The sequence below is a fragment of the Priapulus caudatus genome, unplaced genomic scaffold (genome assembly GCF_000485595.1).
Source record: "Priapulus caudatus unplaced genomic scaffold, Priapulus_caudatus-5.0.1 Scaffold255, whole genome shotgun sequence".
Taxonomy (NCBI): Eukaryota; Metazoa; Priapulida; class Priapulimorpha; order Priapulimorphida; family Priapulidae; genus Priapulus; species Priapulus caudatus.
Window position 1 is genome coordinate 33,538 of NW_014577316.1, and position 11,748 is coordinate 45,285.

The 11,748-nt window shown below is 39.5% G+C and overlaps 1 protein-coding gene across 1 annotated transcript in view; it reads right to left on the minus strand.

Annotated features, from left to right (window-relative positions):
* The window catches only part of LOC106808128 (carnitine O-acetyltransferase-like), a gene marked incomplete in the record, with an annotated part of 20,816 nt that overhangs the window by 7,674 nt on the left and 1,394 nt on the right, over nucleotides 1-11,748 (minus strand). The window contains 8 exon segments of the mRNA XM_014810708.1: nucleotides 3,859-3,958; nucleotides 4,555-4,733; nucleotides 5,200-5,371; nucleotides 5,837-6,005; nucleotides 6,449-6,502; nucleotides 6,704-6,822; nucleotides 7,174-7,260; nucleotides 7,611-7,718. Coding sequence (XP_014666194.1) covers nucleotides 3,859-3,958; nucleotides 4,555-4,733; nucleotides 5,200-5,371; nucleotides 5,837-6,005; nucleotides 6,449-6,502; nucleotides 6,704-6,822; nucleotides 7,174-7,260; nucleotides 7,611-7,718 — 988 coding nt within the window.

The window sequence follows — 11,748 nt, forward strand, 5'->3', positions numbered from 1 at the left end:
TGGGTTGCAACCCAAAAGATGGTCACAAATCTATTTTAGTCTATTGTTTAGTCTAACCATAGTGACAGTTAGAATTTCTTTGAACTGACTACCTGATTGTGAAACAAACTGTTAAACTCATTATCAAACAGGACAGAAAATTGGTAACACGTACTGCTGCTAGAAGGCTAGAAATCGTACAGTCTATGCCAACCATATTACACGGAATGCAGATACATGCGGATTTCACAACTGACTTGATTTCAATTTACATATATACAGTGATTAATTGCTCTGCTGACCCAAATGACAGAAGTGCATGAACTACCAGAAAAAGCCCATTCAATTGGTGCGCATTTCATTTAATGCATCTTTTTCAATTCAACTTTCCGATATGAAATTGTACTGGGTATTGTCTATGCGATAAATCGCTCTAATGAACAGACTTTCAATTTCTTGCATAATTCGCTAATGCGCAACATGAAAGAACATTTACATGTATAGCAGCGGGAAAAATTCCCTTTTTTTTTCACGGGAGCCTCTTTTCAAGTCTGTGGGAAAAATAAGCTCTCGTCAAAAATTTTACTGGGAAGCTATTTTGAGCCTCACGAAGCGATTTCGGAGGTTTGAAGAGCGAAATCGCCTCATCGCTCCGTGTATTTTTTTACCCTGTAGGATATTGTGTGTCGACCAGTCAGAACAGAGCTCTTTACATAGCCCTTAGCATTATGTTTAGCTAGAACACTGCAACATGTTGCGTCAAACATGATTTCAGTACTATGCTTAACATCAAAGAATCTTACGCAAGTGGCATTTTTTAAATTCCCTTACTAAGAATTATGTACCTCTTTAGTAAAGGGGAGTTTATTAATTAAGTGAGCTTTAACATATTAGAACTTAAGTCTAAGGGTATCGTTTGATGTATATAATATACAATTTCTTTATGCACTTGCATTGCACATGCTATAGTTTTTGAGTCGTGCTTCTTTCCTGGACTGCAGTGTGTCTCGCATGGTCCCGGCCAGGCTTTGCTTGATGGCTTCCTTTAGTTGTCCTCGAGCTGCGTTTTTTTTGGATTGCCTGTTGTTTGCAGTTATACATATGTGATCTGCTAAGTCAAGAGCAAGCCTTGTCAAAAATTGGCTATCTCCTCAATAAAAAGATCAATGGCCAGAATGGTAACTACACTATACACCAACATTATTGCCCATTCTATCCAATAGTTTTACAGTGTCATGGCTCATCCCCGTTATTGCAATATGCAAGTGTCGAATCAAGGGAGGACTATCCACATTTGGTTAGCATTATAACTAATAAATCTATTTATTGATAATATTACAATTATAAATGCTATTCTATCAAGTGAGTAAGCACATATAAACTAAATTACTATCATGCTCACACAGCTTTAGCGGGCAGGCAAAATTAACCACTTGCATTCATATTTCATATACAGATGCATATACTTCAGATCTTCCAAGCAAGTTTGAACCTCTTTTGCATATACTAAGCATAACATTGGTCTCATTCTTAGCCTTGTGTATCCTCCGTAATTGCATCACTGGTAATATACTCACAAGATTCTGGCCGTCGTTTGTAACAGAAACCATACCATCGGCACAACCGGACCAAATGACATGTATGCTGTGTGCTTTCGATGGACCTAGTAAAAAAGTTTCAGTTTTTGTAAACCTTGCTCAACAATCGTATGGTATCAACTCTTATTTCATTAGCACGCAACTTAAGACAATATTTATACTTAGAAACAAGGGAGAACTAGAATATAATACGTAACTACGATAGAAGGAGCCAGATTATGGAAATATGAAATGGAAAACGGAATATGAGATTTTTACATTTTGTACGTATGACCATGATGTTAACGAACATATGCTATCAGACACCTATACTCAGAATGCCTTTAGCCAAAACGTCGGCATGCAATCTTCATCATTTACCTGGCTAGTGGTTAACCGCAGCTGGTTTACCCAGTGATGTATCCAGTGGTCCATGAATATAATCTGCGCTACGTCATTCATGCCATTCTCTATAGGCAGCAGGTTTGAGCCTACATGTGTCTGTGCAACAGCCTGCCCTGACATCGCCTAGAAAAAGCCAACAACGTGCTCAGGCAGGAATCGCGACGGCCCTAGCTTTTGAATTCCTCCTGAGTAAATCTACCTACAATATGTCCTTTCATCGTCCTCCATAGAAATACATTAACAGATGAAAGGATGATAATTCTAAACCTGAACATGGTAGTGCCTTTGCCAGTCGCAGCCTTCTTTAATTTTCTCTGCCTTGTTTGACAGCAGACGGCCTTGGTCTTCCATGCGCACCGCAATACTCATTGCTAAGCCACCGAGCAGACCGAAATGTTTCCGTGCGTCTCACCTTGAACAACGCCAGTGATGAGCTTTCGTATGTTGCTGTGTCTCGCCATGCAAACCTGAAAACATGACAAACAAAAGACGTACATGTGGTTGTTGTAACACAATAACACACTTCTAAACATGTCCAAAATATAAACACCCTTCGCAACCGTAACCAACCAGAATTAGGCGACTTTCCCAATGAGCGCATGATTGTCACTTTGTGATAAAACGTCAGAAACCTTTTACAGGTGTGCTACGTGTCTAAATTATTAAGCGGGCATGAGAATGCACTATCATGATTATTCCGGCTGTTTATTTACTATCTCAAATGTGACAAAAAATCTTGGCAATTAATTAATCTATTTTTCCATTATCACTCCTTATACTTAACTTACTTGTAGAAAGCAACGGACTCCAGAGCCATCGTATGAAGCATCTGGACTGATTTTGTGTTGATTTGGCACATCTTTACCGAATTCGTCTCAAATGTGGAATAATCCCATGTCAAGATCGCTTGCCACTTCTACAACACACAAACACACTTGTGAAACTCACATGCCTGAATATCTAGCTGAAAGCAATATATATCTGTATTATTTGTGGAAACATAATTTATAAGTAAGTATATCATTACTATGACAATGTTTAATACTTATTAGCGCATGGCTGTCTTTAGAAAACAAGTGTATCTCTCCAATTGATTCTGCATATAACTATATGACTATATGTTGGCCAGTAAAACGCACACATGCTAGTGGGATTTGCAGCCTGCAAATGGTCCTTGCATCAGCGTCGAAGGCTTAAACTCGAGCTCTTTGGCCAAGCGAAGTTGATGCCGCCAGCGTGTTCTGGTGAATTGCTTCACTGCCAAAAACACACCCAGTTGAAGCCAGCCAGAACAAACAACATTATAAAAGAGTAAGATAGCTAGCCAACACTGATGATCCTTACCTTTAGATGAAGAAATAATTATAATACTCTTATATATGAAATAACAATAAACATCTAATACCAAACAATAAATAAGAAAGTCTGAAACTTGATACATTCTGAAGATGAATATATTTATACAGGAATTCATGTTAGCAGCACACATTAATTACCAGCATTGATTACCAGCATTAATTACCAGCATTGATTACCAGCATTGATTACCAGCATTGATTACCAGCATTGATTACCAGTATTGATTACCAGCATTGATTACCAGCATTGATTACTAGCATTGATTACCAGCATTGATTACCGGCATTGATTACCAGCATTGATTACCAGCATTGATTACCAGCATTGATTACCAGCATTGATTACTAGCATTGATTACCAGCATTGATTACCAGCATTGATTACCAGCATTGATTACCAGCATTGATTACTAGCATTGATTACTAGCATTGATTACTAGCATTGATTACCAGCATTGATTACCAGCATTTATTACCAGCATTGATTACCAGCATTGATTACCAGCATTGATTACCAGCATTGATTATCAGCAGCTCACCAGTATGAAGTATGTGATCTAGAAGAGCTGCAATGGGCGGTCCTTCTGCTGATGAATGTTCGTAACAGAGTCCACAGTTACCGTGCTGACCAACTATAACCTGTGAAAGGAAAGGTGTACATTAACAAATAGCTATAAAACCATGCAGACCAACGTCATGAGAAATACAGGCCACCAATCTACACGTACCAGTGTAGGTGTACACACCAGTAATACAGGCCACCAATCTACACGTACCAGTGTAGGTGTACACACCAGTAATACAGGCCACCAATCTACACGTACCAGTGTAGGTGTACACACCAGTAAGGTACAACTCCTAACATCAATCTCTTAAAATATGGGCTATAAGCGAGTGTTGGCGATCAATACACTGAAACACCAAATAAATGTGATTGATCACTGGTAATATGCTAATATGATGATGATATCATGCAAAGTATTATTTAGCAATCATTTACTGGTCAATCGTACATATCAAATACCAATATTTAACTTTTACCAGCACTTACTATCACAGGCCTCTGTACACGATATGAGCTAACGTTCAATCTATATTGCTTCGTGTTACAGGGCTTCTTTGTTTCCAACAAATAAAAACAAGAACTTGAAGAATATATTCACAGAGACACACAAAAATACTCGTAAATCAAGACAAAAGAGACGATAATGTATGGACGGTAAAAAGAAATGTACTTGAATTGTTTTATCGAACCAGCGGTTGCCACTGTTCAGAGAACTTCCTCCTCCATACAACATTTCTTCACCAATCATCGCAGACCTTTCCTCTCCAACCGCGTCTGGAATCGGACGGTCCAGACACAGCAGCACGATGGCTCTGTGGATGCTGTGAAGGGATGTCCTGTTCTGGGCATCTGCACAAACACATTAATGTCGGTTAATTGTTGGAGAGTCACAGCTTACATCCTGTCAACTGAGTTCCTAATACAGTTCCATGTTACACTTATAATTTTGCAAGAGGATTTCACATCACGTGATATTAACAGTGTTTCAGAGAAGAAAATTTGTATTGCAAGAATAAACTGAACTGTCCCGGCCATCACTAGTCACTTCGAACCATTATCTTGTTTTTTGAAACATTAGGTTACTCGTTTCCACAGCAAAAATTATTTAAACTGCTTACACACTACAGGTGTAAGCAAAAACATTTGGTAATATCTTCATACATCTAGTCACGTTTTTTTAAACTTTAAAATAACAAAATTTAAAAAGATTATTATATAATTCTACCATAGACAGACACACACACATATTCTGTACACACATATCTATAGAGTAAACATATGTTCATGATACTACTAATAATATATAGCTTGTCACCTTTAATTAGTTTCTTGTGCACCTTGCCCCATGAATTCCTGCCTTCAGTTGTGAGAACACCGATCGGCCGTCCGACATATAGAGACTGGTCTATACAGACCTTTAGTTGCTCATAAATCTGCTTCTCATTCAGTCGTTCGTTATTCGATCCGTACACCGGAACTGCAAAGAACTATTGGGAAAAAAACAAGATTACTTCATGTGTAAATTGCAACGTACTCTAAAGTATGAATACAAATAAAATGGGAGGAAATAATATGAACTTTTATACAATCTTAATATCACCTTATATTCCCTCTTGAATGAATTATGTATTGTTTATGCAGATTAGCATATGTCCGAGAGCGATCAGGCAGGACAATATGTACTATTTCATGGTAGCATAGATTTTTACATAAAGCAACTATAAAAGAAGAGCCTAAATATGATATAGCTTTAAACCATGCAGATTATACCACAGAGACCTGCCAGAGTGGTGGTGGTTATTACCCAAAAATCTTAGACAATTATAAACGTAATTAATAATCATTATAATGCAAAGTCCCACCACAATTCAAATTTAGCGTAATCTTCACAACAAAAACGAAAGGCTCCTACTGTTTTTTCAGAGACCGCTATCACACATAGAATAACTAACGTAGTTATTATGTGCCACCGCTATGTGGCGGGGCGCGTCAGGCTGGTCGGCCGGATAGCCGACGGTGCTGTCGTGAGTCACTCCCGGAATTCTACACGATGACATCATAGAGTAGTACTGCATCATGCATAGAGACCGGTCACCCACCTTATCGACAGGCAGACTTTTTCTGTAATCATACCACGTGTAGAGAGTATAAGCAGCGACACTGGTTCACTCATGTGTAAGTGTGGCAGACGTTTGCTAATACACTAAAACTCGTCTTCACATATCTAGTATACTGCTAGTATAAAATTCACATTTCAAACCACACACCAGTGTACGAGTCATAAGTGAAACCCTAATGCAACCAACAACACCACCACGGCCCCTGCCATGCACCCAACACACACCTACCACACTTATAAGGTATCTATATATGAAGGTTCATTCTATTACCAAATATTAAAGTATACACACATTTTGAGGTGCGTTACTACAAATTACATTATACGCTCACGTATTTGAGTTTATAATATACACGTGGATGCACACGCACGCGTCAACGCAGACTTGGATGCACATCACATGTACAGATTCACGGACACATAACTAATGTAATGGGTCACTTACGTATCAAGCAGTTCTTTGTAGTCAAGAATTCCTCCAATTAACTTTGCTGCAAACCTGTAAATACCAAAAACCTATTTGCATTTGTCTGGCGTGATTGCAGCCTCATGAACTTGCGTGCAGAATTTGTAACAAATTTTTTGTCAGAAACAAAATCAGTCTTAACATTAGTCGTAAGTGTTATCTTAGCATTAACATTAGCATTAACTTTACGATGTTTCTGACAACGGCCCCCAGATAATTAGTAAATGCACGAACCTGAGTTGCCCTTCTCGCCCAGTGAACTCTTGTATAGGAAATATTACGCCAGGGTTGGAGTAAATACTAATCGGTGAGCGGAAACTCAGATAAGCCACATCTAGCCACCAATCTCCAAGCTGAAATAAGGAAAGAGTTCATGGTTGAAACAAAAAACATTAACGGCCAATTTTATTTATGAGTCGGCAATCGAATACCTAACAAAATACCGTATTTGACATCAAGTGCCTTTTCCTTGTGGTGTAAACGTTATAAAAGTTTGTTGTACATGGTGAAATAATGTGTCAAATGACTTTTCTTAAATTTTGCAATGTTAGATGAATAATAGAGTTTGGATCAAAAGGTAAAAATTGAAGAGCTATATTCTATATTAGGTAGATCAATGTTCATATATATCAGATCACCAAATCACCTGGTCACCCCCCTCCCCTGCTCCCCTATAATTCAATGGTCGGCACACGTTTTCTCACCCAGTTTTCTTTTGTCTTTGCTCTGTTGAGTAGCATGTTTTGGAGCTGCTCCCCAACTCCCCCAGGTTTCCCAAAGTCCTCCACTACCTGCACAGAAATAACAATAATAAAATAGAATTACTGTTTTTCATATAGATTTGCTTGGTTAATATTAGTGATCAATACATTTTTTTAATGGCGTATGAACTTATCTATGTAGGAATTATCTGGTTAATTAGGTAAGGGGGAATAAAGTGATTACATGACGATTTCTGCAAAGAACATGAAGCGAGTGACTTGCTTTTCAATAACAAAAAAAATGTTAATAGTGGCTAAGGTACGAGAATGACAAACAGTGCTAAATTTAACAATAGCATGAGCTTTGTAGTTAATAATTAGTATATGAGAGCAAGTCTAATTTGTTTAAGAATACAGATTTGTGAAATCTGCAGGCTTACTGTTCGTGTCTTTGTCATTTCCTCTTGTTCAAGTAAAGGTTGAAGTGACAGAATATACCTGTCCAGTGTCTGCTTCAGTGGTGGTACGGGCAACTGCGGTAGGCTACTCTAAAACAAAAGTAAAATAAAATCAGTATTGCAGCAATTACATTATTAATTCATGAGCATTTTCAATCAGCTGAAATAAATTCTAAGCAGACCAGCATGGTGTAACTAAAAAAAATCAGACAGGCTTTTAGCAGATCCACATCCTAAAAAAATATGGTTAAAATCTATTTTTAAACCTAGTGCCTCTTCACCTTTGACTTCACATTTTTCCACAAGCTCGGTTAATTTATCACCTTTTTGACTACGCTTCTCAAATTACCCAGGACAGTACAGATAAAGCCAGTGACACTTTGCCACATTATTCCAGCTAAATGTCCTGAGTAAAATAATAGTAACACTTAGACATAACTAGCTAGCATTATGGTTTTTCAATATTGTTCTATCACACAGACATTTTGGATATAGGTCATATAAGCTTGTGGTAGAACTAAGCATGTGGTACCTACAGTAGCAGCTTCATTCTGCAGCATTCATTCTGCAGAACAACATTTCATTGTGAAATGAAGCCGCTGTATCATGAATATCTGTATTGCAGAGTAATATAATGCATTTAAAAAGTAATCCTAATAGTTTTTACCTGGTGTGAAAGTAGCATGCAAGCGGCGAAGTACGCCATTTTTGTGCCAGGCAGCACAAATGCGGGTACACTGATTCTGGGGCTGCACCTACAACAAAAAATTACTCAAGATTCACTCAATGAAATTTATAGTAGAATTGAAATACTTTTTTAAATTCTACCATTCTGCATGGTCCATGTATAGATTATTAGGCTGTATCGCTTGGCCATATTTCGAACCTGTCGTAGAAAAAAAGACAAGAACTTCAAGAAAAAATGTAACTTCTCGCTCCTCCTCGCTACCCCCCCCCCCAAGGAGAAAGAAGGGGGAAATAGTAGGGGGTAGGTGGCAGAAGATGGTAAGTATAGGTGTGGTAGACGAGGTATGTAGAATAGAATACGGCACAAGGGCCTGTATCCGGTCTAATTAATACATCAAGCCTCAATTTTGTTCATAGTCCTTTGCGATATTAAATCATTCTAAACATCATTGCGAGCGGTCATGGTGTTGTAGGTATTATGAGTATACGTTGGAAGGTAAATTCCCATTGTACACATTACATCATGTGATCAGATCATTACATCATTACTATGTGACTAGTTAAGGTAGTCATATTGCAGGTGGGACCATGCAGTGCCTGTCAATTTTGTTTTTGAATTCATTTATCGTTTTTGATATGACAATTTCTTCGGGCAGGGAATTCCAATCGCTGACGGTTCTAAAGCTAAATGATTTCTTTTTGAGTGTATGATCTACTTGCCGTTTATACAAATACTTGGCTATTGTATCTAAGACATTGTGTGCTGCTATCTAGTTTTAGCCACGGGTATTGGTCGTCGTATTTTCCATGTAATCGCTTCCAGACCTCGATCATGTCACCCCGTCTTCTTCTGTATAAAAGTGATGGTAAGTTTAACAGGCGTAGCCTTTCATCATACGGCAGAGTAGTTAACCCGGGTACTCGTTTGGTGGCATATTTCGTTGTACGCTCTCGATTTTCTTAGTGAGACCGATCTGTGTAACGTCCAGACTGCATTTCGTCCACATGACTACACCTCTGCTCGGGTTACCAATGATATCAGGCCAGCATTCATATCCTGGGATTACTAGCTCAGTGAGCGCTAACGAGTTGTCATCTGTATTTTTAGATTTTATTTCGGCCAGACCTATAATATCAGGAGAAGTTACATCAACCATGGCAAGAATTTCAGATTTTTTGTTGGAGAGCGTATCAATGTTGCTGTAGAAATACTTTAAGCCATGTGTAGTTCTAACGTTCCAATCCATGATTTTTTTTATTATGCCTAGTTTTATCAATTTGCTTGATTTTTTCATAAGTGTGTGGTCTTATTGATTTTCCTGGGGTATTATCACCTTTCTCAAGGTATCTCTGAGTATGATCCACTTGAAATTTTTGATGCCGGTTTTTTCCAATTCTGCCTGTCGTTGAGTTCTCATAGCTCTTAGAATTTTTCCCTCTTTGCGTTGCATTGGGGTGAGGTCTGGGGGCAACTCCTTTTTTGTTGAAATGTCTAGTTTCTTTAGTGCCTGCATTAGTGTGGAGGGATCCCCCTTCTCCTTGAAGGTCGCTTTCATGGACCGAAAGGCTCCATCCTCGTTTTTTGCCCCCGACCCTAATTATTTGTTTGACGTTTGGGACCTCAACCTGTAGATTATCTGTGATGAATTTGCTAAGCTCCATGGTATATACAAGGCTGCCAACTCTCACGCATTGACCGTGAGACTCACGCATTTTAACCAAATCTCACGCTCTCACGCTGATCTTACAATATCTCACGCACAGCAAAAAATGCTGAGATATCTCATGCATGAATATCTCTTCATAAATAAAACGCTGAAATATCTCACGCACAGCAAAAAAAATCTTACAATATCTGAAAACAGTCACTTTAGTATGCGGCTATGACATATGCGTGCCGGACAGGGTGTCAGTACGGGCTGATTAGGAGTCTATGTCAGCGAATTTTGATTGAGCGTTCACCTCGGGGTCTATCTGTAGCCTCGAGCCGGACAGAACGAGTCACCAACTGGATATACTAACCAACACTGTATTGCGCGATTGGTTTATTTTGCGCTCGAACAAAAAGATATACGTGCCGGACACGGGCAGACAGGAGCGAATTTCCAGCGGATCGTCCGGCCGGCTGTAAATAGATTCGGCCGAAAATATCGTAACATTTTTTATAACGGGAGATTCGACGGGCGTACGAAATCGTTGCGTCGACGTGAACGGGGCCCACATGCACGGGGCGAGTTTTATTCGAGCGATTTTTATAATTCGCCCCGCGATCAGGGCGAAAAATACGCTCGTAAGTGCCCCTCAATGACTACGTAGGAAAACGTAGGTTCAACACTGTTTTCACTATCTCGCGCAGACGACGTTCTGGTTTTTTTTTTTTCGACGTAGCAAATTAAAGCGTGCGTTTGGCGCTCTGGTTTTATAATACATAATGTCCATTATGATACCGTAATTAAACAGCCCCCTGAACTCCGACCTGACCAGGCAATCGCCCTGGACCTTGACCGGCCTGCGGCACTGGGACTCCGCGGCTGAAAACACAAAAATTGGTTCCATTCCTCATCCCTGGGCTAAAATCCTGATTGGATTAAAATCGAGCTAGTGCTTGCCGACACCTCAACCAAATCGAAATGCTGGTAGTAACCGCAAGAAGCTACATTATAACAGTTATATGTAGGTTATGTGTACTACAGTTATATGTAAGCGTCCTTGGTAGTACCGACATGCGGATTAGTACCACGGTTACCGTTAGCGAACGAGGCCTGAAGCCGATAAGAAAGAAAAATCATGAGCGGAACAAGCGCGTGGAGTTTTTTGAAAAGAAAGCGTCGCCAATACAGCCGAGAAAAAACCTTATGGTTCAAATTTCTTGTATTCAGGTAGGAAGCGCACCGGCCACTATCCATATGCAAAAAAGATATGGGGCCTACAATACATTACAAGTTGCTTGGCGGCACACGGCTATACAATACTGCATATCACAGCAATGTATCCATATTAATAATTGTGTCGTTATGGTTATGATTTTATATCTTAACGACGAAAAAATGGCAATGAGAAAATTGGGGCTATTTAGCCATCTTTTCAATTTTGGGGCCAGTAGAAATATAATTTCTGGTGGCACCAAAAAAGAAAACATTTTTGGGCTGCAGCCTTATCGGCTGACCCGTAGTGTTGCAGAGCACTGGACGTGTTAGCGGGGGGAGGGTGTGGGAGGGGGCCGGCGTGATCATCATGTTCACGGAAGTGCGGGCCTCCCGCAACGATTGGAGATGTTTGCCAATTATTACACTAAAATGAAGCGAACCTGAGGTGAAATTCTTTGCTACATTTATCATACAACAAAAAATTTTTTTGGCTTTGGGGGGAGGCTTGGGGGGGGGGGTTCGTTTCGAGTGACCGCCGCGAACTTCTGCAGCCCTCGCTGCCGCCG